Consider the following 27,077-nt stretch of genomic DNA (forward strand, 5'->3'; position numbering starts at 1 on the left):
GGCATGATTTGAGAATAATGCATTATAAGTATCAGTGATGGAAAGTGTCTACTTCATACATCTGCTTGAAATTTCATTTTATTAATTCAACCAGGGCCAGGATTCAGGCCCAGTAAGGTAGGGGGCTAGGGTGCAATGTTTAAGGAGGCCCTTCGTCTCAGGACTGTGCAAATGTCAACATTGCACTTGCCCAAGCCTAAGAGTCAGTGCCTCCTTTAATATTGTGCCCTAGGTGCCTGCTTTGCCTCACCCTGGTCCTGGTCCTGAAGTTAATGTCTGTTTACTGAACACCCATTATGTGCCACACCACATTGATAAATGGAACATCCAAGGTCCCTTCCAGGAGTTTCCAGTCCTCAGAGTAGTTTTAACCTTGTTGAATTTGAACTACATCTGATGTTCCAGACATTGCAACTGACTTATTCTAAAGTCATTCCAATCTCCTTCATCTGCTGCATTCCACTTTCAGTTGGGTGGCCACGTGAATGAGTTCTAGCCAGAAACCCAATTGAAAGTACCAAGAGCTCTAGGAGAACTCTTCCACTCCATTTGCCTCTTCCTGCCTTGAACAAGAATGCAATGTCCAGAGATTTGGCAGCCTTTATGCAGTCATGAGGAAAAAGCCAAGGGAATCACAGATACCAACTTAAAGTCCTACTATCACTGTGCTGCTGTACCAAGTCAGCAACTGCCTGACTCCACACTCTTGTCATGAGGAACCTGTCAGTCAGGTTCTCTATCACAGCCTAAAGTATTTCTAACTGATATAATTGGCAAAAGCTTATGTGTACAGAGCTTGGCTTGACCTTAGATATTGACCTTTACCCAAGTAAAATAACTAGCAATCAAATGTGAGGAGAGAAGCTCCCCCCTGAGAAATAGTCGAGAGGAGATAAAGTAACTCCATTATAATCTGTTCTCTCCATAGAATTTTATCAGCACTCAGCAACCTCTGCAGCATTTTTGGCTACGAAGAAGTGAGAAAATACTCTTCAGCCTTATACTCAAGAACCCATATAACTAACACAATGTGATACCAGTTTATTAAAGCCCAGAGGTCCCAGGCTTACGAGATCCTTATAATGAGCATCCCCGGGGAATCTCTGGAGGCAGGAGGCAGTGTAATAACACTCTCCTTGCTGTCTCCTTCTCCATCTTTCTCTGCCTTTAGTCTCTGGGGTTTTTACCAGGAAATTGCTTGCAATCTATTCCGGTCAGACAGCCTATTACATGAAAGATCTTAAAGAGGCAGAATAAGAAAAGATCTAAGCTACACAAAAGTAAGCAAAGATTTGGCTGGATTTGTGTACAAAATGCAAACAAACAAACAAAAAAGACAAAAGAAAAATAAAACTTTCGTTCCAAACTCCCTGGTTTTAGTGACTATGCTCTTAGAACCAACCAGGCAACATTCCAATATCCCATTTTTCAGGTACTGTGAGACCTTGGCCTCAGTGATTTCAAACCCACTGCAGAGACAAACCCCAAATGTCTATCTTCTACTACTTTTAGATGGGAATAAAGGTCTGAGTACCATTTGTATTTTTGCAACATTAGAAACCAAAATCACTTAAGTAACTATTTTATGGTCACTGAAAATGCCTCCTTTGGGGTCATTTGTCCATATAATGTTTATTTTATAGCCACTTAGAAATCCAGCCAACTATTTGCATCTTGCAGGCTTTTAACTGATACTTCCAGAAAACCAAGAAGTGCCAATGGATAAAAATCCAATGTCAGAGTGACAGTATCTGCATAGCTAGCATATCAGACAGAAATCATGTCCAGCTACTCATAACAGAAACACGTAATTGTCTGTGAATATGATAGAGGTTTATTTTCCTCTCATGTAAAGGAGTCTGGAGGCAATTCAGAGAGTCTATGTTCCAAAGAACTACCATCTTTCTACTTTACCATTGTTTGTATCCTCAGAGTTGCTTCAAGTTACAAAAGAACCTTTGCTGCTCCCACCATTACATCCACACCCCGGGCAGCAGAGAAGAGTGAGGACAAGGAGAGTGCACTTGGCAGCTGAGTCATTCCTTCTTAATGGCTCCCACAGCAATCCACCCAACTCCTTCCACTGAAATCTCATTGGCCAGTCCCTCAATGATCTGAATGTTCATACCTAGCACTATGATCTGAATGTTCATACCCTTCCAAAATTCATAAATCAAAGTCCTAACTCCCGGTATTAAGAGGTGGGGACTTTGGGAGGTATTTAATTCACAAGGGTAAAACATGAACGGGATTAGTGTCTCATAAAGGAAGCTCCAGAGAGATCCCTTGCCCCTTCTACCACCTGAGCAGTAGCATGAAGGTGATGGCTCTACACCAGGTAGGGGGCCCAACCATGCTGGTGTCTTGGTCTTGGATTCCTAGCCCACAGAATTATGAGAAATAAGTTTTTGTTTTTATAAGCTACCCAGTCTGTGGTATCTTGCTAGAGCACTCCAAACAGATTAAGACAGCTAAGAAACCTAATTTTGGGCTGGGTACTTTGCCATCCTTCAGGTTGTGTTTATAAAGAAGAGGAAATTGGCAGGTTCTGCCACAGTTGGCAGAAGAAATAGAGTCCTTCTAGAAATTGTGTCAGTGCATCCAGATAGTTTTTCCCACGACATCATGCGAAGCCACCATATCATCCTGATGGAGAACACCAGTGTGAATCCTGGAATCAGAAGTGAGCACGTTGATGATTTCCGGGCTCTCAACCTCTGTTCCCCCAAAGAAACTAAGATCCACGTTACCCTGGGCAGTTGTCAAGAAGACCCTGAGTTTACGCCAACATACCCTAAAATGATCTAGACCTGGAGACATCAAACCACAGCCCGTGGGCCAAATTTGCCCCTCCATCCAGTTTTGTAGATAAAGTTTTATTGGAAAACAGACACACGCATTTGTTTATGCATGATCTGTGGCTGCTTTCATGCTACAGCAGCAAAGGTTAACAGTTGCCACAGAGACCTCTGGTCTACAAACCCTGAAATATTAGTTTGACATTGATTAGATTCCTCTTTCAATCTTCTCAACCTATGCCACGCTCCTCCACACCTTGTCTTGAAAATCACAGTAAAAATGGAGATGAACTCACTTGCATCACCTCCTCCAAGTCTGTACACCCTGACTTTGTCCTCCCTGCCCAGTAGGAAGTGAGAATTGCCTCCCATCTAAGAATGATCTCCACCTAAAACACAAATTCCAACCCCCTCTTCAACCCTCAGCCATCATTTATGCCCCTTCCCTCCCCTCTACCAGCTCCTCTTTTTAGTTCATGAATCTGCAGTGATCCTTCGATCCCAGACTGCCTCTAGCTCTCTCCCTTCAAAGCCCACTACCTGGAGGAGTCTCTTGCTTCTCCACTTTCTCACCTTCCATTCATACTTCAGCCCACTGCAGTCTGGTCTCCGCTGTCCCTCCACTGAGCCTTCTCTCAGGAAGCACTGCCGACCTGATTACCACCACCAAGAGTCACTCCTCATCTATTTCACTTTGCCCAGCTGTTGGCAAAGTGATCATTCTTGACTCTGTTGATCATTCTTCCTTCTTAAAACTTCGCTCTCAAAGAAGCTACATTCCTCTGTCTCCCTTTGTCTCAGGTCTGACCTATTTTGCCTCTCCCTTGTCTTTTCCCTGCTTTTTAAAATGCTACTCTTTCCCAGGATTTGGTTATTTATCCTCGTCATGCTCTCATGCCATCCCACGGCCATTTTAGCTGCATCTACTGACAGCACGATGGCTCCCGAATCTTTATTCCAACTCATGCACTGTGCTAGTTTCACAGTCAGCTTTCGAATTCCCCACAAAATGTGTGCGCTTCAAGGACCTACAGGCAACTCAAGATTAATGTTCCAGAACCAAGTTCATTATCTTTTCCTCCTATTCCTTGCCTCAGGAAATGATACCACCATTTCCCCAGGTCATTCACTGAACATTATCCTAGACTCCTCCGTCCCTCTGTATTGAATCAGCAGGCAAATACTGTAGAATTTCACCATCTTGACACCCCTTGCCTCTCTGTTCCCTCCCTTGTCTCCATTGCCATGGATACCACCTAAGTCCAGGACCTGGTCACCTCCCATCTCCACTATTGAAATTGCCTCTTAGTTCATTCCTTTTCTCTAGTCTTCCCCTCTCCAACCAGCCTTCAGATGACTGTCATAGCCATCTCTAAAAATGGAAATCTGAACTTCACACTCTAATTAAAAACCTTTTTGTGGCTCCCCACTGTGTACAGGTAAAGAGTAAACATCTTCACATTTGAAGTAGACACTGGCCCTGCCTATCTCCCCAGCCTTGTTTCTAGCAATTCTTCACCTCTTTACAGTCTATTCTGCATTTATACCCACTCATATTCCCCACACGCACTATGGTGTTCTGTCCCTGTGCCTTTATACATGCAGTCCCGTGTTAAGGAACACTTTTCCTCACTTGTTGGCCTAGAAAAGTCCTCATCTTCCTTGTATAGTCACTATGGTGAAGCCTGGCATAACCACTCTCACCAGAGGGAAACAACTTGTATCTTCCTTTGCACCATCTGCGCAAAACCCAGATAGTGTCCATGCTGAATCACGATGCAACTCTTCGCTTTCAGAACTGCCTCTCCTACTAGACTGTAAGGTTCTTCAGGGCAAAGGCTGTAAACTTTGTGTCTCCAGTCATACCATCAGCACTCAGCAGGGTGTACTAGATTGTTATTAGATCACTGCTATTTGCATATAAATAGAAATACATGTCCACAATTTAAATCTCAGTATTTAAGATACAGTTACAAAATAGAGACATTTCTGTAGTAATGAGATTTTGGTAAAAAACAAATAAACAAACAAACAAATAAATAGGAGCTCTAAAAACTGGAAACAATTTCATCTACTTAGTATGATTTAACTACACCCTAGAGACTGAAGGCAAGATAAACAGTATTGCTGTTTAATAAGGTCCTTCTCAATTTTGTGACCAGTCAAATCAACTCGACAACGTCCAGCAAGCAGTGTCCAGCCCACTGCTGTTTTCTATCTAAGTGGTCAGTTCAGCAGGGTATGACAGAAATAGCACATCTTTCAATGCCGGAAAAAACAAGGTCTGAATCAAAGCTCAGTCTCTTGATGGCATTAATGACTTGGAGATGCTTTACCTCGAAACTCTGTTTCCAATGGTCGTACAGGCTAGATGAAGCAATTCACCCAAACGCTTCACACGTCAGTACCCTACACATAGTGACTGCTCATGATGTGTATTGTCTTCCCCTTTAGGGAATAAAATTGATTTTGTACCTTTTTATCTGCGCTCTTCTCAAAAGATGACAAATCGTCTCCCAGAACCACGCTATTTTCTCCCCAGACAGACAACCAAGAAGTCTCATCAACTGCTGGTTTTCTCTTTAGAAAGTAACACCTTTCGTCTTCTCTCTCCTTCTTTCTTTCTTTAGCTAAAACTAACCAAAGTGATCAAGCCAACATAATAGTTCAAAAACATTGATTTACCTTCAATGCTAAATAACCTGAGGCCACCAGTTGCTGGGAACCGAAACTACGGACGCGCTCCCGGGTGTGCGCCTGGGCGGGCTCAGGCCCCTCCATCCCCCGAGGCCTCCTCCGCGTCCCCTCCCCCCGCGGCCTTGCCTGCCGCCCTCGGCGCTCATTGCACGGGCTTGGAGTCCCTGAAGCAGAGTCGCAGCCTGATTGGCTCAACTCACTGTCCATCCCTTCCCTGGCCCTGCCCTTTCTCAAGTTTACACCTTGGTTGCCTAGGAAACGCGGTGGCGGTGAAAGCCGGAGCCGCTCCCCGCCGAGCGGAGCCTGCAGGAAGTGTACCTGGCGATTGTCTGGTTTCAAGGACGGCATCAAAACTTAACTCGTTTGTTATATCAAATGATGTTCAGCAAATTGTCTTACTCCCTCAGGCAACCCCTTCCCGCCCTTCTGTTGTCTCCAGGCTGCACCCTGCTGGGGTGTCTCATTATCTCTCAGGTGACACTGAAAACCTTAACACACAGGAGACGCCACGTTATTCTAAGTGATTCAAAGTCCTCCCTCCTTCTCCACAAGCTCAAGCTGACACGATGCCATTCTGTACTGTTTCCACCCTTGGTTACCTCTTTTCTCCTTCTCACTTCCCTTCTCTTTTTACACTTGTTGCTCACCAATGAGTTTGCCAGATTAGAAGCAGCCTAGTCCCTTGTTTAGAAAAGGTACCTAACTCCCGCTCTCCTCCCTCCTTGTACCCGTGACATCGCCCGACTTCAGCATTTCCACCCCTTCTTTCGCTTCTGTCATGAACTTGTCCAAAGAAACCAAGACTAATGATGAGGACAGGAGTTCCACATTCTGTTCGGCATTCTACATTATACGGATTCTCAAACAGTGGTCATTGATTTCTACCGTCTCTACAGAGGACATTACATTTCTCTTGTCCACTTGTCACCCTCGCCCTGGAGGTCAAAGAGGTAATATTCTCTGGGGATTTTAATGAAGACTTGCCTTGGTTGAAGGAATTTCCATCGGAGTGTGATTTGAGGAGCAAGAAGGGCCACTTGTAAAATAAGTCCTTTGTTTCTCTTTTAGGATAATGTTGTTTTCAGAAAGCCCCTCTCAAAGGTACACAACACCCACCAAGCAGCAAAAAGCTATTGACACTGGCAGGGTATTTGATGTGGGACCCACCTTCACCCCAGGATAGTTCCAAGTATCTTCCCCACACACCATTAGCTTTTCATCCAAACGCATCTCTCCTTACTGCAGCTGACCCCGAGGTACTAAGCTATATCATTTCATTTTCACTAAGTGAGATTACTAATATAAACTGACCATGAGACAAGAGGCACTGCCAATGACAGTTAAGTCTACTTTTCAACTAATTAATAAGTAAGACTGTGGGAAGTCACATGAGAGAACCAGGAAACTCTGCATCATCTTTGTCTCTTTCAAAGCTCCCAGCATGATGCCTTGTTACAAATAGGAAATCAGTTAATGTTGACTGAATCAAATTGTTGAACTGGGTAAAACGCACTCAAGTTAAGGACATTTAAAATATGAAATCTAGAAAGAGCTAGTTCCTTGGACTAGGTAGAAGTTTGCTTAAGACAACAAATATTCCATTTACCTTCTTTTTCAAGGGTAATTGGTTGACATTTGAACAAATAACCATCTCCCAGTAGCCTGCAATTAGGATGTGATTTTTTTTAAATATTTTATTTATTTATTTGACAGAGAGAGATCACAAGTAGGCAGAGAGGCAGGCAGAGAGAGAGGGAGGAAGTGGGCTCCCTGCTAAGCAGAGAGCCCCATGCGGGGCTCGATCCCAGGACGCTGAGATCATGACCTGAGCCAAAGACAGAGGCTTTAAACCATTGAGCCACCCAGGTGCCCCAAGGATGTGATAAACCAAACAACAGAAGATTGAGTTGGGGGGCACCATGTCAATTACCATAGGAATCAATATGTGATCATGGTTGGTGCTAATATAGAAACAGATAAGCAGAAGAATCATTACATAATGAAGGGAAACATAAATTACATTGGATTGAACTCTATATCAGCATCTTAAAATGTACCTCTAAATACATGTATTTTGTATGTAGATACTGAGTGTCATATTTCATGCCCATCAAAGATCAACATACTAAATATTTTGCCTGTGTTTATCATTTCTCAAATGTGTTATTTTAGGTTATAATTATGGAACAACTCTAGGTCCCACTCACAAAATAAACTTGAATTAAGTCTGATACATGTATCTGATCACTTGTCTGTTTCTTTAAGAAGTAATTCCAATTCTTATACACACTGTCTCTTCTCTCTTCCAAACTGTACTAGCTCTATTTTAGAAATTATTAAAATGTATTTGAATTTCTAATTATGTTCAAATATAACAATAATTCTTGAATATTACATTTTAAGGGACTCAACAAAGTGACGCTGAAAAACACATCTCACACTTAGAGATTTTCAAATCAATTTTAAGTATTTGTATACAACAAGCTGCATCCATTATATGGCTATAATACAAATGCTACTTCATTCATCTATTGATGGGCATGTAGTTTGTTTCTGGGGTTATTATAAATAAAGCTGTTATGAACATTTGTGTACAGATTTCCAAGTGGACATTGGCTTTCATTAACTTGAGTAAATACCTAGAAGTGGAATGTCTTGGTCATGCGGCAAGTGTGGCTGAACTGAGAAACTGCAGAGCAATTTTCCTGTGTGTGGCTATACCATTTCCCACTCCCCTCAGCAATGGAATGGATGTGAGTGCCAGTAGCTCTGTCTCCTTGCATTATAACTGTTCATATCATCAGTCTTTTTAATTTTACTCATTCTAGTAGCTGTGCTATGATACTGTGGTTTTATTTTGCATTTCTCTAATGACCAATGTGTCGAGTAATTTTTCATGTGATTATTGGCCTTTTGCATATCTTCTTTTGAGAAGTGTCCGCTCAAACCTTTTGCTCATTTTTGTACTGGTTGTGAGATTTGTTTAGATAGTCTATATACAAGGGTTTTGTCTGAGAAATGTGCTGCAATATTTTCTCCCAGCTGATGGCTTACATTTTTGTTTTCTTGTACATGTCTTTAGAAGACTGAAAGTTTTTCCTTTTTATAAAATCCAATATATCAAATGTATTTATTTTATGATTTCAGCTTGTGTGATCTGAATAATAAATCTGTGCAATCATAAGACTAGGATGACTTTCCTTTATAATAGTCATAGCTTCAGTGTTCACATTTAGGTTGATGATACACTATGAGTTAGTTTTTGTATATGGTACATAGTAACAGTCAATGTCTTCTTGTGTATGTTATTAAGGAAAAAATATAAGTCATTCACATATGAGTTGTTCCAGTACAATTTGATGGGAGATTTTTCTTTTCCCATTGACTTGTTTGTGTTCCTTCTTCATGAATCAACTAAAGATGATTATGTGGGTCTATTTCAGAGTTTTCCAGCTACCTTTGCAAGTGGTAACCAGAAACAAATCACAGAAGCCTATATCCCATGCAAGGAGAGCCAACAAAGGATCTGAATCAGGGAATGATGAGATCACATGTCCATACCATCAAGGCCTTGCTGACAGTCTGCCCCAAGGAGAAGATTTCAATGAAAAGAGACTGGAGGCATCAGCCCGGTTCACTGGCTGCCTTGGATCAAATTCCTTGGATGAAAGTGGAATTTAGGAAGGAGTGGGCACAGAGCTGGCTTCCCTGAGTTATAAGTGTTCAGGCAGGATGACATGGTGAGAGTGGGAACAGGACTCATCAGCTGGAAGCCTCATTCCTTGGTCCCTTCGTTGATTATGAGGGAGAAAAGTCTTGGCTATTTATTCTAATGACAACACAGAGAAAGCTTCAGGTCTGCCTTTCAGGAATTATTACAGAGACCAATTTCATAGATTTCATAAGAATTGCAGAAATAAAATTTGAATTACACACACACACACACACACACACACACGTCTTCATGGACATGCTTGTGGCTGTAGGTGGCATCATACAACACGAGAACTCACAGAACCTGGTAGACACCTGCCACCAGTTCTGCATTCTACCCAGAAAATCTTATCTTGACATGAGCAAAGTGGGCCTCTTGCCACTTCTGCATGGAGTATTTTGTAGTAGCTGTTTCATCCTCTATTTGAATTATTTCAACATATGGTCATAATCCCAGAATTAACCAATTAAAAACTAGGGTGTCTGGGGCCCTCCTGGATATGTACTGTTTTCTTTATTATGTTTTAATCCACAAGGTAACATACAATTTAAAACATTTAAGGAAAATTTACTTCAATCTGAAAATGCAAAAGCAAATATAAGCACAGAATCTGAAGATTGCTTCTTAAGAATTTCTAAGGAAGTCAGAAAATAGTGAGAATCAATTTTTGTACCACCCTCAAGTATGAATATGGGAAGACACCAGGGGTGTCCTGTGTGAGGGGAAAGCCTACTACAACCAAGACCTCCCCAAACATGCATCAAGGCTGCACCTCCATCAGGCCTTCTTCAGCTTCCTGAACCCACAGCCAGCTGGCCACCATGCCCGGCAGCTTCCACAGAGCCACAATGTGCCCAGGGTGACCACCAGCAGGAACAAGAAGACATCCAGCAGGTACTGCTCATGCCATGGCTGCTGCAGGCCATGGACCTTGAGGTGGGCTGCACCCCCTGTCTGGATGATGTGGTCAATCCAGCCCACCAGCCTCTGGGTGGGGTCAGGGGGTGGGAGCGCCTGATGATGCTGGCAGCCACAGCTGCTGACTTACCTGTTGGCAGAGACAGAGGTTGGGCATGATTCATGTGGTCTCAGAACTCTTAGAGACCTTGTATCACACACACACACACACACACACACTTTCAGTCATATGCACAAAAGACTCTGTTTCAAGGAAAAGTTGTTGGCCTGGACTTGTCAGAGTCTAGCTGGGTCCCATTGAAAAGTTCAAGCTGGTCCTTCTATGCAAAGATGCATGCCTAGTGCTAAAAGTGCTAACTTATTAAAAAAAAAAAAAAAGGTGACTAAGTGTAAGGATGAGTCTCTACCCAGGGGGCAAAACTATAAAGAATTGTCTGAGCTGTAACAAGCCTCTACACAAGGACACTTACAGTAGGCTAAAGGAAAGAGTATATAGGAATACATGTGATAGAACATACCCTGGATTCAGAGTAAATGTCCTTGAGACCCTAATAAGATATCCAGTCCATTGTGATTTTCCCATCATTGTGCCAGAAGGGAATTTACCAAAGAGAAGATGGGCCCTTTACTGACTTACTTGAGAGAAATTCACCCCAACTTACTTTTTTGGCAGGCCCTGTGATAGTCCCTGAGAACACAGGGGAAAACAAGAGACACTGGGCTGTTGAGGGGAGCTAACTCTCTACTTTCTAGTGTAAGGGACAATCAGTAAATTAAAACAGAAAGAAATGGGGTAGTTACTGATCCTGAGAAGTGTTAAGAAGGAAAAATGAATTATGATTGAAGAGGGTGGAAGAGAGGGACACATTTAGGACTGTCACACAAAGACCACCCACCTCTCTGATGAGAAGGTACTGGAGATGAACCCAACTGTCAAGAAGGAGACAGACCGGGCGCCTAGGTGGTTCAGTGGATTAAAGCCTCTGCCTTCAGCTCAGGTCATGATCCCAGGGTACTGGAATCGAGCCCCGCATTGAGTTCTCTGTTCAGCATGGAGCCTGCTTCCTCCTCTCTCTCTGCCTGCCTCTCTGACTACTTGTGATCTCTGCCTGTCAAATAAATAAATAAAATCTTTAAAAAGAAGAAGAAGAAGAAGGAGGAGGAGGAGGAGGAGGAGGAGGAGGAGGAGACAGACCTGTGAAGAAAAGAAAGGTTGTCTGAGGGAGCAACACTGACAAATGGTCTGAAGCAGGAAACACTATGGCATATTAGGGAACAAGAAGGTGTCCTCCTGCTCAGTGTAATTCTATTATCAGTAGCCCCCAAATATAAGATCTCTCAGAGACCCTATGTAAGTAGGTCAGAGTCCTCATAACACTTAGGGAAAAATTGCTCGCAACATCTAACCTAAATTGCCTAGTCCTGTTCTCAGAGGAAATAGGTCATCTGTTAAAATCACACAGATATCATTCCATGTCCCAGAAGTTTCAGCTTTTATTACAAAAAAAGAGCCATATGTTGCCCTTTTTGCTTAATGTCTTCATTCAGCCTAAGTGAACACAAGCCCAGAGAACTCCATACCTCTCGTCTTCAATGACTTCCTTCATCTTCAGAGCCAATGTCTCTGTCTTGATCTGCTTTAGCTGGGTGGAGACACCACACTTTTGGCTTCTACTTAGACCAGGTTGTCAGACTGGTCTCCAAGGACAGGAATCCCCACCATGGGTACACCATGTTGGATGGCCTCCATTATGCTATTCAACCCACCACAGGTGACAAAGAGACAGATTTGTGGGTGAGCTGTTGCAGATCAGGAACAGAGCAGAATATTTCAAGGTGAAAACTTTAGAACACCAGGGAATGTATTTGGATAGGAAAAAATACCAAAGGATCTCAAGGTATGTTAGATAAAATGGATTTACTGATTTAGTTTTAGACACACTCAAGGGAGCATATTCCAGGATAGAAAATTCTGGCCTTGACTCTGTACAGAGACTCCTCTAAATCAATCCATCTAAGACTCAGAGCCCAGGGAAATCTGCAGAGAGGGGTGTAAGTAAGGCATATTCTTCCTCCCACCCATCCAACCTTCTTTCTATCCTTTTTCTCTCTTTGCTTCCCACTCTGTGTTCTCTCTCTCTGTGTCTTGTCTGTCTCCTACTTTGTAGGTCTCAGGATCTCCCTTTCACTGCCCATTCACTTCCTGCTTACATGAATGCTAACACCTTCACTAACATCACATCTCATATAACATTCATCAAACTTACACTATATGTCCTTTCTCCTCAATTTCATAAGAAATCCTCTCAAGTAGGCAATGATGGGCCACCCATTTAGGTATATCCACTTCCTGTGTGCTCACCCCACTATTATTTAGAGAAAAGTAAAACAAGTGTTGATAATGAAGAGTTCATGTCAAACACTGCCTCTCAATAGGGATGTGCATCAGAATCTATTTGTGACTGGGTAATGCATATTATTAAGAAGGGCACATGTGGTCATGAGTACTGGGTTTTATGTGCAACTAATGAATCATTGAACACTACATCAAAAACTAATGATGTACTAGAAGCTGGCTAATTGAACATACTAATTAAAAATTAATTAATTAATTAATTAAAAGAATCTATTTGTGTTTCTTTGAAAATTAGAAACCTTTTTCCCTACACCATGTGTAGAACCCTATATCATAACTTCTCAATATGTTTGTGAGCCATAATCTTGGGGATCAACTTCTGATGTAATCAGTAGTTTTGGTAGTGAGGAGGCTCTAAAAAGTGGCACAGGACAAAGACAGCCTATTAGGGTACAAGAAGTTCTCTGTTACCAGAGAATTTGATGGACAAAATAATGGGCTGAGAGGTTACTTAGCTTCACACTCAGAAGTTTGGCACATTCTTCAGACACTGTCAACATAAACTTTGTGAAAGTGTGAGTACACCTTTTGGGGAAAAAGAGGAATAACCAAAGTGTATTGATTGGAGTGTTTCTATAATGGCATGTGGCCTACCAGGGACTCAACAGGCTAGGAACAACAGTGGCAACAAGAACCCCAAATGTATTCCCAGAGTCCGCAAACTGTCTTTGATTGTGTCTGGACAACCTTGGTCTGTGCCAAATATGGTAAATTCCAAATAACCTAATGAAAATATTGCTTCTGCTGGCAAGAATCAGGACTGGAATAGAAAAGAAGAAGAAAACATGACACCTGAAGCCATTTGGGAAGCAGAGCCTGATTTCCCAAGAACTCCAGCTGGCTGCTCCATTCCTGTCCTCTAAAGATTACCTTTAGCTACAAGATGGCCTTTCTCATGCTGGTGGGGTTGCCCAGTGGAAACCTAAATATACATAAATAGAAAGAGAAAAGAAGATCCAGGCATTCCTCACCCAAGAGGTCATTCTGAGGAAGCCAGTCCACGACTTTCACATTTACTGTCAATTTGACTTCTTTGGGCCAACAAGAAGGATTATACTTCCATATCACCCCTTGGGACAGATGAGCAAAGGCACTCTTCATCTCCCTGAGAACTTCCTGGGACTGATAGCTGTTCACAATGGAGCCCAGAGCCACAAGGACAAAACCAGTCTCCATACACAGCAACGAAATTCTCACACTCCTAGAGAGAGGTAAGAAAGGAAAGGAGATTAACACAGTTGTTCATGAAAGCCTGGATGCTTTGAAATGAAAGTCAACTATTTACTGAATACATCTTCCTGTCAGTGCCTAGAGCTCACTAGGTTCTCCTAGCTCCTGGACAGCTCAGTGTCCTCTGCACTCTGCTCATATCCATTGTCTGGTGGACTTGAAGTCATTTCTCTGAGATCTCAGGACACATCTTACCATATAAACACTTTCAATAATCACAAACGAATATGAAGACAGCTGTAGGTGTCCAACCACTACTACAATAATCCAAGTTGCCCTTGAGGTACTCAAAGCATACTATAGCACCAACACCTAGATCCAGGACTTGTGTGAATAACAGTGTTTTATAGCAAAGGAAAGTGGAGGTGGTGGGAATCTCTTCATTGAAAACATGGTCCCAAATTAGAGATTCTATTCCATTTACTATAGCATCAAGAACCATAAGATATGTGGGAATAAACCTAACCAAAGAGGTAAAACATCTGTACTCAAGGAACTACAGAACACTCATGAAAGAAATTGAAGAAGACACAAAAAGATGGAAGACCATTCCATGTTCTTGGATCGGAAGAATAAACATTGTTAAAATGTCTATACTGCCTAGACCAATCTATACTTTTAATGCCATTCCGATCAAAATTTCACCAGTATTTTTCAAAGAGCTGGAGCAAATAATCCTAAAATTTGTATGGAATCAGAAGAGACCCCGAATTGCTAAGGAAATGTTGAAAAACAAAAACAAAACTGGGAGCATCACGTTACCTGATTTCAAGCTTTACTACAAAGCAGTGGTCACCAAGACAGCAAGGTACTGGCATAAAAACAGACACATAGACCAGTGGAACAGAGTAGAGAGCCCAGATATGGACGCTCAACTCTATGGTCAATTAATCTTCGACAAAGCAGGAAAAAATATACAGTGGAAAAAAGTCTCTTCAATAAATGGTGCTGGGAAAATTGGACAGCTATATGTAGAAGAATGAAACTCGACCATTCTCTACACCATACACAAAGATAAACTTGAAATGGATAAAAGACCTCAACATGAGACAGGAATCCATCAGAATCTTAGAGGAGAACATAGGCAGTAACCTCTTTGATATCAGCCACAGCAACTTCTTTCAAGATATGTCTCCAAAGGCAAAGGAAACAAAAGCGAAGATGAACTTTTGGGACTTCATCAAGATCAAAGGCTTCTGCACAGCAAAGGAAAAAGTCAACAAAACAAAGAGGCAATCCATGGAATGGGAGAAGATATTTGCAAATGACAGTACAGACAAAAGGTTGATATCCAGGATCTATAAAGAACTTCTCAAACTCAACACACACAAAACAGATAATCATATCAAAAAATGGGCAGAAGATATGAACAGGCACTTCTCCAATGAAGACATACAAATGGCTATCAGACACATGAAAAAATGTTCATCATCACTAGCCATCAGGGAGATTAAATTCAAAACCACATTGAGATACCACTTTACACTAGTTAGAATGGCCAAAAATAGCAAGACAGGAAACAACGTGTGTTGGAAAGGATGTGGAGAAAGGGGAACCCTATTACACTGTTGGTGGGAATGCAAGTTGGTGCAGCCACTTTGGAGAACAGTGTGGAGATTCCTCAAGAAATTAAAAATAGAGCTTCCCTATGAGCCTGCAATTGCACTACTGGGTATTTATCCCAAAGATACAGATGTAGTGAAAAAAAGGGCCATCTGTACCCCAATGTTTATAGCAGCAATGGCCACAGTTGCCAACCTGTGGAAAGAATGAAGATGCCCTTCAACAGATGAATGGATAAAGAAGATATGGTCCATATACACTATGGAGTATTATGCCTCCATCAGAAAGGATGAATACCCAACTTTTGTAGCAACATGGACGGGACTGGAAGAGATTATGTTGAGTAAAATAAGTCAAGCAGAGAGAGTCAATTATCATAGGGTTTCACTTATTTGTGGAGCATAACAAATAACATGGAGGACATGGGGAGATGGAGAGGAGAAGGGAGTTGAGAGAAATTGGAAGGGGAGGTGAACCATGAGAGACTATGGACTCTGAAAAACAACCTGAGGGTTTTGAAGGGGCAGGGGGGTGGGAGGTTGGGGGAGCCAGGTGGTGGGCATTAAGGAGGACACATATTGCATGGAGCACTGGGTGTGGTGCAAAAACAATGAATACTGTTATGCTGAAAAGAAATTAAAAAAAAAAAATTCCTGTCTCAGTTCCAAGACCTAACTCACCATCATGTCAGGTAAGACCTGTGTTTTGTCCTGGTCTTATTTGTTCAGCTGAATCTTCCACTACTCTAGTGTGGCCAGTGTCACTGAAGGAACCCAGCCTCATGGCCATCTCACTTATACCTCCACACATTGGACCTCCTATTCTCTCAACCTGCTGTGTCTTCCTCCCCAGTTCCATTTCTTTGAAAATGCCACCATGAACCAAAGTCCATTTTGCCCATGAATCATTCCCCAGCTTTTTCTGTTCCCTCAATACAAGGCTAGCAGATGAAGGGTGGAGAACTTGGTGCCTAGAAATCCAAGTCTAGATCTAGGCTTTAGTGCTCTGAGCTGAATGGTACTGGGGGGGGGGGGGGAATATATATATATATATATATATATATATATATATATATATATATCACCTGAATGTCTGTCCTCTCATTTATAAAATTGGAGACCATCACTGTTCCCTCAAGGTGGCATGATATACAATCTATGAAGTAAATTCCATGTAATAGCAACCCAGTACCTACAGGCAACAGGCAGCCACTAATCTCAGCTCTACTTCATTTTGATAACTTCTAGAACAGTGGTTCTGAGTTCAGGCTCTGCATTCAGACCACCCGAGTAGCATTTAAAACTTATAATACCTAGCCCCAATCCCAGACCAATCAAATCAGAAAATTTAGACTGAGTCAGGAATGGGGGCTCTACAGGAAGGAGCCATTGGAGATGATGCCTGCAGGTCTTGCTGTCAGTTGCACCTAGTCCTGCCTTGTTATACTATGCCTCTTTTGTTTTTTAAGATTTTATGTATTTATTTGAGAGAGACAGAGAGTGAGAGATCATGAGGAGGGGGAAGGGTAGAGGGAGAAGTAGACTCCCCACTGAGCTGGAAGCCCAATGCAGACTTCATCCCAAGGCCCTGAGATCATGAACTGAACTGAAGGCAGATGCTTAACCAACTGAGCCACCCAGTGGCCTCTATGTCTCTCTCTCTCTTTCTCTCTTTAAAATATATTTCATCATGGATAACCAATCTCCTTAAAAGTCTTTTCATGCAGTAGCCTCTCACTTCATAATTATTATGCATGTGATCAAAAAAATTAAAATTAAAATATCAACATATTGAAGCATTTTTACCAGCAAGGGTAGGACCAGGGTAAGGAATAGGAAGAGCTTAAGAGTTCCTCAAGGAGATTCACAATAACAGGGTCATGTAGGACCTAACAATACTTCCATTACCCTTACAGGAAGGCCTTCCTTAAAAGTAGGTCCTGGAGTCAGCAAGATGGCAGAGTAGGAATCCCTGGATATTCTTTCCCCCTGAAAACACACCAATTTGGCAAAATTTCATGGTCAAATTCCCATTGTAAGAAATCCAGAAACTAAATGAAAGTGTACTGCACCCAAAGCAAAGGTTAAACAAATTTACCAGGGCTGGCAAATAGTTTTGAAAATACCCTCTCATCAGAATTCCAGCAGGTGGATAGCCACATAAACAAGAATAAAGTTGGACCTTTACATCATACAAAATTTCAAAATTGATGAAAGAATTAAAAATAAGACCTGAACTACAAAGCTCTTAGAAGAAAACATGGGGGGAAAATTTCATGGTTTTGGTCTTGGCAATGATTTCAGTGATATAGGACCATGGACAAAAATAAACAAGTGGGACTACATCAAACCAAAAAGCTCTATATAGACTAAAAAGACAATTTAGAGACTACAACCTAGAGAATAAGACATTATTATTATTATGTTTTAATACATTAATACAACCTAGAGAAAGTATTAAAAACAATATACCTGATAAGAGGTTAATCTCCAAAATATACAGAGAGGACTATAACTCAATAGCAAAAATAAAAAAAAAAATTCCTATAACCCAATTAAAAAGTGGACTAAGTACTGAAATTACATTTATCCAGAGACAAAATACAAACAGCCAACAGATACATGAAAAAAAGCTCAAAAAGCACTAGTAATCTGGGAAACCCAAATCAAAACCACAATGAGGTATCTCTTCATACCTGTCAGTACAGCTATTACCAAAAAGCAGAAAGACAAGTGTTAAAGACATGAAGAAGTTGCAACATTTATATACTAGTTTCCAACTAGTAGCTGGAAATGCAAAGTGGTATAGCCACTGTGGCAAACAGTGTAGTGATTCCTCAAAAAATTACAAATACAACCTCCTAATGATTCATCAATCTGATTTCTGTGTATATAGCCAAGAAAAAAATCAGGATCTCAAAAAGATTTCTGCACTCCCATATTAATTAAAGCAGGATTCATAATAGCTGAGACATGGATACAACCAAAATATCCATCAAAAGATGAACAGGTAAAAAGTTATCATGTAGAGATAGATAAACACACAGGAATATTATTTTCCCCTTTAAAAGAAAGACATTTTATGCGACACCTGGATGGCTCAGTTGGTTAAGTGTCTGCCTTCAGCTCAGGTCATGGTCCTAGGGTCTTGAGATTGAGCCCCTCTGCCTTTCCCCCAATTCATGTGCTCAATCTTCTCTCTCTCTGTGAAATAAGTAAATAAAAAATCTTAAAAGAAAAGAAGGAAATTTTACAATATATGAAAACATGGATGAATTTTGATGACATTATGCTAAGTGACATAAACAAATATTACATGATTTTAATTTTATGAAGTATCTAAAACTCAAATTCATAGAATCAAGAGAGAAAAACTACATGGTCCTCTCAATTGATGTAGAAAAAGCATTTGACAAACTACAGCATCCATTCCTGATTAAAATGATTCAAAGTATAGGGATAGAGGAAATATTCCTCAACTTCATTAAATCTAACTATGAAAAACCCACAGTGAATATCATTCTTAATGGGAAAAGCTGACAGCCTTCCCTTTAAGATGAGGAAAATGAGAAGAATGCACACTCTTGCCACTTCTAATACTATGAAGTCCTGGTAACAGCAATCAGACAATAAAGAGAAAAAAAAAAAGGTATTCAGATTGGCAGTGAAGAAGTCAAGCTCTCTCTCTTCACAGATGACATGATACTCTATATGGAAAACCCAAAAGACTCCACCCCCAAACTACTAGAACTCATACGACAATTCAGTAATGTGGCAGGATACAAAATCAATGTACAGAAATCAGTTGTTTTCTTATACGCTAAAATAGAAAAAGGGAATTTAGAGAATCAATTCCATTTACTATAGCACCAAGAACAATAAGATACCTGGGAATAAACCTAACCAAAGAGGTAAAGGATCTGTACTCAAGGAACTATAGAACACTCATGAAAGAAATTGAAGAAGACACAAAAAGATGGGAGACCATTCCATGCTCATAGATCAGAAGAATAAACATTGTTAAAATGTTTATACTGCCTAGAGCAATCTATACTTTCAATGCCACTCTGATCAAAATTCCACTGGCATTTTTCAAAGAGCTGGAACAAACAATCCTAAAATTTGTATGGAACCAGAAGAGACCATGAATTGCTAAGGAAATGTTGAAAAACAAAAACAAAACTGGGAGCATCACGTTGCCTGATTTCAAGCTTTACTACAAAGCTGTGATCACCAAGACAGCATGGTACTGGCACAAAAACAGCCACATAGACCAGTGGAACAGAGTACAAAGGCCAGATATGGACCCTCAACTCTATGGTCAAATTATCTTTGACAAAGCAGGAAAATAGTATACAGTGGAAAAAAGTGTTTAATAAATGGTGTTGGGGAAATTGGACAGCTATGTGTAGAATACTGAAACTTGACCATTCTCTTACACCATACACAAAGATAAACTTGAAATGGATAAAAGACCTCAACATGAGACAGGAATCCATCAGAATCCTAGAGGAGAATATAGACAGTAAACTCTTTGATATCATCCACAACAACTTCTTTCAAGATATGTCTCCAAAGGCAAAGGAAAGAAAAGCGAAAATGAACTTTTAGGACTTCATGAAGATCAAAAGCTTCTGCACAGCAAAGGAAACAGTCAACAAAACAAAGAGGCAACCCACGGAATGGGAAAAGCTATTTGCAAATGACAGTGCAGACAAAGGGCTGATATCCAAGATCTATAAAGAACTTCTCAAACTCAACACACACAAAACAGAAAATCATGTCAAAAAATGGGCAGAAGACATGAACAGAAACTTCTCCAAAGAAGACATAGAAATGGCTAACAGGCACATGAAAAAAATGTTCATCATCATTAGCTATCAGGGAGATTCAAATCACAACCACATTGAGATACTACCTTACTTACACCAGTTAGAATGACCAAGATCAACAAGACAGTAAACAACAAGTGTTGGAGAGGATGTGGAGAAAGGGGAACCCTCTTACACTGTTGGTGGGAATCCAAGTTGGTGCAGCCACTTTTGAAAACAGTGTGGAGATTCCTTAAGAACTTAATAATAGAGCTTCCCTATGACCCTGCAATTGCACTACTGGGTATTTACCCCAAAGATACAGATGGTAGCAAAAAGAAGGGCCATCTGTACCCCAGTGTTCATAGCAGTAATGGCCACAGTTGCCAAACTGTGGAAAGAACGAAGATGCCCTTCAATGGACAAATGGATAAAGAAGATATGGTCCATATACACTATGGAATATTATGCCTCCATCAGGAAGGATGAATACCCAACTTTTGTATCAACATGGACAGGACTAGAAGAGATTATGCTGAGTGAAATAAGTCAAGCAGAGAGAGTCAATTATCATATGGTATTGCTTATTTGTGGAGCATAAGGAATAGCATGGAGGACATGGGGAAATGGAGAGAAGTGAGTTGAGAGAAATTGGAGGGAGAGATGAACTATGAAAGACTGTAGACTCTTAGAAATAAACTGAGGGTTTTGGAGGGGAGTGGCAGGTTGGGTGAGCCTGGTGGTGGGTATTATGGAGGGCACGTATTGCATGGAGCACTGGGTGTGGTGCATAAACAATGAATTCTGGAACATTGAAAAGAAATTTTAAAAAATTATTTTTTTTTAAATTTACCTATGTTAAAAAAAAAAGTACTCATTAATTTCCAGGGGTTGGGGGAAGTAGGTAATTGATAATTACTATTCAAAGGAGGAAGAGTTACAGTTAAGTGAAATGAATAAGATATAGAGATCTAAGGCACAACATGGTACCTATAGTCAATAATTATGTGGTATATGTTAAAAATGTGTTAGGAGGGGCACCTGGGTGGCTCAGTGGGTTAAATCCTCTGTCTTTGGCTCAGGTCATGATCCCAGGGTCCTGGGATCGAGCCCCGCATCGGGCTCTCTGCTCAGCGGGGAGCCTGCTTCCCCCCCTACCCAGCTCTCTCTCTCTGGCTGCCTCTCTGCATACTTGTGATCTCTGCCTGTCAAATAAATAAATAAATAAAACTTAAAAAAAATGTGTTAGGAAGGTGGATCCCATATTGCCATTCTTACCACAGTAAAATAAAGTATAAAATAACAGAATGGAATAAAAATTTAAATGAAATTGATTTAAATTAAATCAAATTAAAATAAAGAGGTACATCCTAGGTGTTTTGTTATCTCATCCTACTTTACTCCCAGTTCCCATTGGCAGAGGAGTCAACAACTCTGCACTGAAAAGCTTTGCATAAGTCCATATTGAGCATAAAGATTTCATTTACTTGTGGTACTGCTTTAACAGATCTCACCATTAAGCCTCCAACATACACAATGCTGGGTAACAGGGCTGAGTAAATTCAAGGTCAAAGTCAGAGTTAACAAACCACAGCTCTGCTTTCCTTAGAAGATGAGACAAAACAGGCCTAGAACCTTCTGGGAAATGTTCCTTAATGGTGCTGTCAAATGCAGATTGGATTTGCCATTGCCTCATGAAGAAATCAAAGAGCATCAGAAAATTCTTCATTCTGCCCCAGAAGTCCATGTGATCAGATAGCAAGGAATGGAATGCTGGAACATAAGACACAGGGATTGGTAGCCCAAAGTCCACACTGGCAAATGGGGTGGGAAGAATTGACACAAATGGCTTCCGAAGCTTGTCAGCAACCAGGAAAGAACAGAAGTCAAATGCTTCAACAAATAATAGGTCAAAGTTCTCATACTTTAAGGAATCCATGATATCTCCTCTCCTTAGTAAATCACTGCAATGAATTCCCAGTTGTTCCATTAACTTTAAAAAGTTGTCAAGTGCTGGGGTGCCTGGGTGCCTCCGTGGGTTAAAGCCTCTGCCTTCAGCTCAGGTCATGATCCCAGGTCACCCAAACCCTGAAGTTCCAGGTTTCAGTCTAGGGGGATGCCCTAAAGACCTTTCCCTTTTGCTGTGGGTCTGTGAGTCTGTCCTCAGTCCCCAGCATGGGAGGCTTTTGTCCTCTGGTGGTGCAAGATCCCAGAGATTCCCTCCCCCTTCCATTTATCTTCCAGTATTTGCCTGTAGAGTCATGGCTCCCAGCTTCATACCTCAAAACCAACCGCCAGAGAGATTCTGTTTGTAGAGATCTGGATATATCTTCTTACATCTCAGGCTGATTTCGTGGCTGTTCAGAGTGGTCTGGTAGATATACAGCTCAATTCAGGGAACTGGTTGAAATAGGGTCCCCCTCCTCCTCTGTCATCTTGCTCCAACTCCCATAGCTTGTGCTTTCTGTAGGACAGCAGCACAACCCTCTTTGTGAGCTCCTGTGTGAATGCTTGTGTCTTGAATGAGTGTGCACAATGAATCTCTGTAAAAGGAAGTTGACCTCAAAGCAGTGTCATACATGTGCTCTTGGAGAAAGTTCAGTGTGGTTAAGATCTTGCCAGCCAATATCAGACACATGAAAAAATGTTCATCATCACTAGGCATCAGAGAGATTCAAATTAAAACCACATTGAAATACCACCTTACACCACTTAGAATGGCCAAAATTAGCAAGACAGAAAACAACATGTGTGGAGAGGATGTGGAGAAAGGGGAACCCTCTTACACTGTTGGTGGGAATGCAAGTTGGTGCAGCCACGTTGGAAAACAGTGTGGAGATTCCTCAAGAAATTAAATATAGAGCTTCCCTATGACCCTGCAATTGCACTACTGGGTATTTACCCCAAAGACACAGATGTAGTGAAAAGAAGGGTCATCTGTACCCCAATGTTTATAGCAGCAATGGCCACAGTCTCCAAACTGTGGAAAGAAACCAAGATGCCCTTCAACAGACGAATGGATAAGGAAGATGTGGTCCATGTACACTATGGAGTATGATGCCTCCATCAGAAAGTATGAATACCCAACTTTTGTAGCAACATGGATGGGACTGGAAGAGATTATGCTGAGTGAAATAAGTCAAGCAGAGAGAGTCAATTATCATAGGGTTTCACTTATTTGTGGAGCATAACAAATAGCATGGAGGACAAGGGGAGATGGAGAGGAGAAGGGAGTTGAGGGAAATTGGAAGGGGAGGTGAACCATGAGAGACTGTGGACTCTGAAAAACAATCTGAGGGTTTTGAAGGGGCGGGGGGTGGGAGGTTGGGGGAACCAGGTGGTGGGTATAGGAGAGGGCACAGATTGCATGGAGCACTGGGTGTGGTGCAAAAACAATGAATACTGTTACTCTGAAAAGAAATGAAAATTAAAAAAAAAATCTTGCCAGCCAAGCTTATGAGCAGGGCTGTTGAGGCAGTCCATGAGAAGCCAGTTATAAGTGATTTATATCCTTCCAAGATGAAGATGAAGAGAAACTGTGGTTGAGAGCTTGTTGAAATAGAAATTAAACAGAAAATATGCACTAAATTTGTATGGTTGTGAAATATTTATGAGTACTTACATATAGTCAGCAATTTCAATAACATTGGAAATGGGAGCCATAATAGATGGGGCATGGCATTAAAGTATAGTAGTCCACTGCAAGGCACCATCCATCTTTCCAGGTTTAGGAATAGTCTAAATTAGGCTATTAAATGGAGAATCACTAGGAATAATCACTCCTCCACTAAATAGGATTTAATCCTTAAAGGCACTGTACTAATATAAATTGAGTTGTATTAACAGTTTTAATATGTTGAGCAGATCCAACGTATCTTTTTTTTTGTTATGCTGACTGTAAGTGCCAAAACCTTAATTTTATTTTAACTTATGACTTTTTAGATAAGAGCTACCATGTCCACTTTGAGATTATTTAACAAATGGGTCTTCTAACTATGGGATATTTAATTTCATGTGTTATGACAGGGCATGCACATTTGTCTTCTAATGTTTTGTAACTTTTAAGAGTTACAAACTCCTAAAACTAACTTCAGGGAATTACCTTGATAAATTTAGATAGCTATTATTCTGATGTGTTATTGTTTGCCCAGTCTTGATGAAGATCATTAAGTCTTGTCATTCATTCATCTCATATGATGTTAAAAGTAATTTAGAAGCTCTGATGTCTAAAGTACAGAAACAAATCTGTGCCCTTTTTCTGTTATAAAGTTTTAAAATAATATTAAATTCCACATGTCAAAACTGAGAACTTTGCTTTAATTTCTTTCCTGACCCTCCCATCTTGCCTTTTCCTTCTCTTTCCTCTTTCCTTTGGTTGTTATTAGATGTTTTTTGGAGAGGATATTCTTTCTAATCTGTTCGTATTTATAAGTTTCTTCCTCACAATGTCCTACCTAATATCATCAAGGTGAGGGGCATTCTCACTGGTGATTTTGAGAGATCTTAGATTAAACTGAGTTTGAATTAACTCCCTGAATTAACTCCATGGAAGTATCATCAGTGTTTTCCCCTATTACTCTGTTAATCAAGGTTTTCTTTTCGCTGCAGAGATATAATCAGCAGCAGAAGAAAAGGCATTTTCTAAGGTTGAGGTGCACCTTCTATATTTACAGGTATGGATCTCATGATATGCCATGATGACTACTCTTCTTCACACCATTCTTTGGGCTTGTAAATTGTATCAGTCCTACCCTGGAGGACCATTCTTAATGGGGAAAGTGCCTGACTAGCACATAGCCATTAGTCAGAGGCTTCCAACTGGCCTGGTGTCAGTCACAGTTCATGCTGGAACCCAGGGCCATTTAAAGACTAAACCCATACTTTTGTCTAAATGCACTTATAGAAGCCTCTCAATGGGATGGAGGTGAGGATTTCCCTACTTGGGTCTGGCTTGCTTGGCTTGAAAATCTTGCTCACACAAAGGAAGGTATGTTGAGACTTTCTTCCCACTTTGCCAAGATGATTCAGAGAAGATTAAGAGGGAGGTGGAGTTTGAAATCTGTCAGCAGTCCAACCTCAAAAATGGTGTCAGACTCTATTACACATGAGTTTTGGGGGAAATCCAGGATGGTAAGTAGGGCTGCAGAGGACTATGGTTTTTAAACTTAGCCTTTAGTATTTTTTGGCAGAATAAAAAACCTTTGCAGGTACCACCTTTATGTTTAACATTTTTTTCTAAAAGAGAAAAGAATGGGAAACTATGATAATAGAAGATCTGTATTTCAGTACAAAGGATACCACTCATTATATGTTCAATCTTGAGAAATTATTTGACACTCTATTCCTTTTTGCTTTTTCACTTGTATAATGAAGAATAGCTATACCTTTAAGCAAAAGCTTTAAGTAGAAACTTCCAGTACTTTAAATTGAATAAAAGTGACTGGATCATTATAAGGTTCTCAATAATATTATCAGGTCCTATGATTGAAGAATGAGAAGGCAAGAAAACAAAAGCAATAAAAAATACTTTTTACTTTTTTATTATTTATTTAAAAGCACACATTCATATATATATATATATATATATATATCTTTTGGAATTAAAAAACTATTGTATCATCATGTTAATATTAATCTGGGGTATGTGACATAACTCTATCTTTATTATTGCTTTTTATGGTTTTTTTTTAGAGAAGAATGGAAAATCATACCAAGTTCTCAGTTGGTTTCCCATTGAAGATCATGAAAAACAATTTTAAAAAGTTTTGATTTTTTTTAAGACAGAAGCTTTGCATGGCAGGTAATTCCTTTTATTTTCTGAATGAAAGACTTACCATTTTAGTGACACAAATGAATTTTTGGATGCATGGATACTTGGAGTGAGTTTAAGAGAAATAGATGGATGGATGGATGAGTGGATGGATGGGGAGATCAATGATGCGTGGCAGTGGATGGGTAAAGTAAATGAGTTTGACACCCCCAATTTTTCAGTCTGTGTACTACTCCTCTTCCACTGAAAGCAAAAATGTATTTCTGTATACTGAGGAGAATTGTTCCTTCTGGATCTTCTGGTAATACTTCACCTACAGTCTTTGTGTATATATTCTCTCCCTAATTAAAAATCTGGGATAGACAACTTAATTTCCCATTGTTGGTAGGCAAATCAGAGCCACCATTTTTTACTTACTTTTCCTCCCTTCTCCTCACATAAATTCAAGAATGGAAAAATACTGATTTTTTAGACCTTGAGCCACTATTTTTTAAATTCATTTTAAAACCCAAATACCTTGATGATAACAATGGGTGATTAGCCTGAGAGTTTTTATCATTAGCTGGGGTATATAGAAAGTTCTTCATCTTTGACATAAGAGGGGAAAGACAAAAATTCATGCTTTCTTGGTTAATAACAGCAGCCTAACCACACCTCTTTTCTTTCCTTAAATTTTTATTCAGTTAAGGTGGTCCTAAAGTCTGACTTTTCCCAGAAAGCCTTTCTCCTTACCTAAACTAGGCCAAATTCTCTCATCTGTAAGAGATCTGATATAAAGTACCCATTTGAAACTTTGTCTATGTCATCTTCTGTTATTCATAATTTTTAATGCACATCTTGTCTCTTCTTCCCAGCTTGATACTTTGTAGACTAATTGTACATACATGTTAAATATGGTGTGGTATACTGAACACAGTGGTTTCTTATATTTTGTTCAATTTATTAACTTAACTTCAAATATGATTAATGCTCTACTTTTGAGGAGTTTGTACTTCATGACTTGCATTTATCCACAACCTATAACAATTATTCATTATGCAAAACCTTTAAAAAATGTAACAGAGGGTAATTTCAGCTAATCATCTGTTGTCACTTAAAATTGATTCTAAAGTGCCCATGGGCATTTGCATATTGTTAAGGAGCTCTCACTTGTGGGCATT

The 27,077-nt window shown here is 40.4% G+C and overlaps 1 protein-coding gene and 1 pseudogene across 7 annotated transcripts in view; both read right to left on the reverse strand.

Annotated features, from left to right (window-relative positions):
• Window positions 1–5,592, reverse strand: part of CAPSL (calcyphosine like) — a 29,257-nt gene extending 23,665 nt beyond the window's left edge. For 5 of the 7 annotated variants that reach the window (XM_032851315.1, XM_032851319.1, XM_032851317.1 and 2 more), the window contains exon 1: window positions 5,484–5,592. In XM_032851315.1, the coding sequence (XP_032707206.1) occupies window positions 5,484–5,579 (96 nt within the window). In that variant the 5' untranslated portion in view covers window positions 5,580–5,592. Of the gene's footprint in view, window positions 1–5,273; window positions 5,293–5,483 lie in introns of those variants that run through there. The other 2 variants (XM_032851316.1, XM_032851320.1) reach the window with 2 other exon arrangements.
• Window positions 5,593–9,987: 4,395 nt separating this feature from the next.
• Window positions 9,988–27,077, reverse strand: part of LOC116864400 — a 36,581-nt pseudogene continuing 19,491 nt past the window's right edge.

This window comes from Lontra canadensis, unplaced genomic scaffold, assembly GCF_010015895.1.
Source record: "Lontra canadensis isolate GAN:19392208 unplaced genomic scaffold, GSC_riverotter_1.0 scaffold5, whole genome shotgun sequence".
NCBI classification, from domain to species: Eukaryota; Metazoa; Chordata; class Mammalia; order Carnivora; family Mustelidae; genus Lontra; species Lontra canadensis.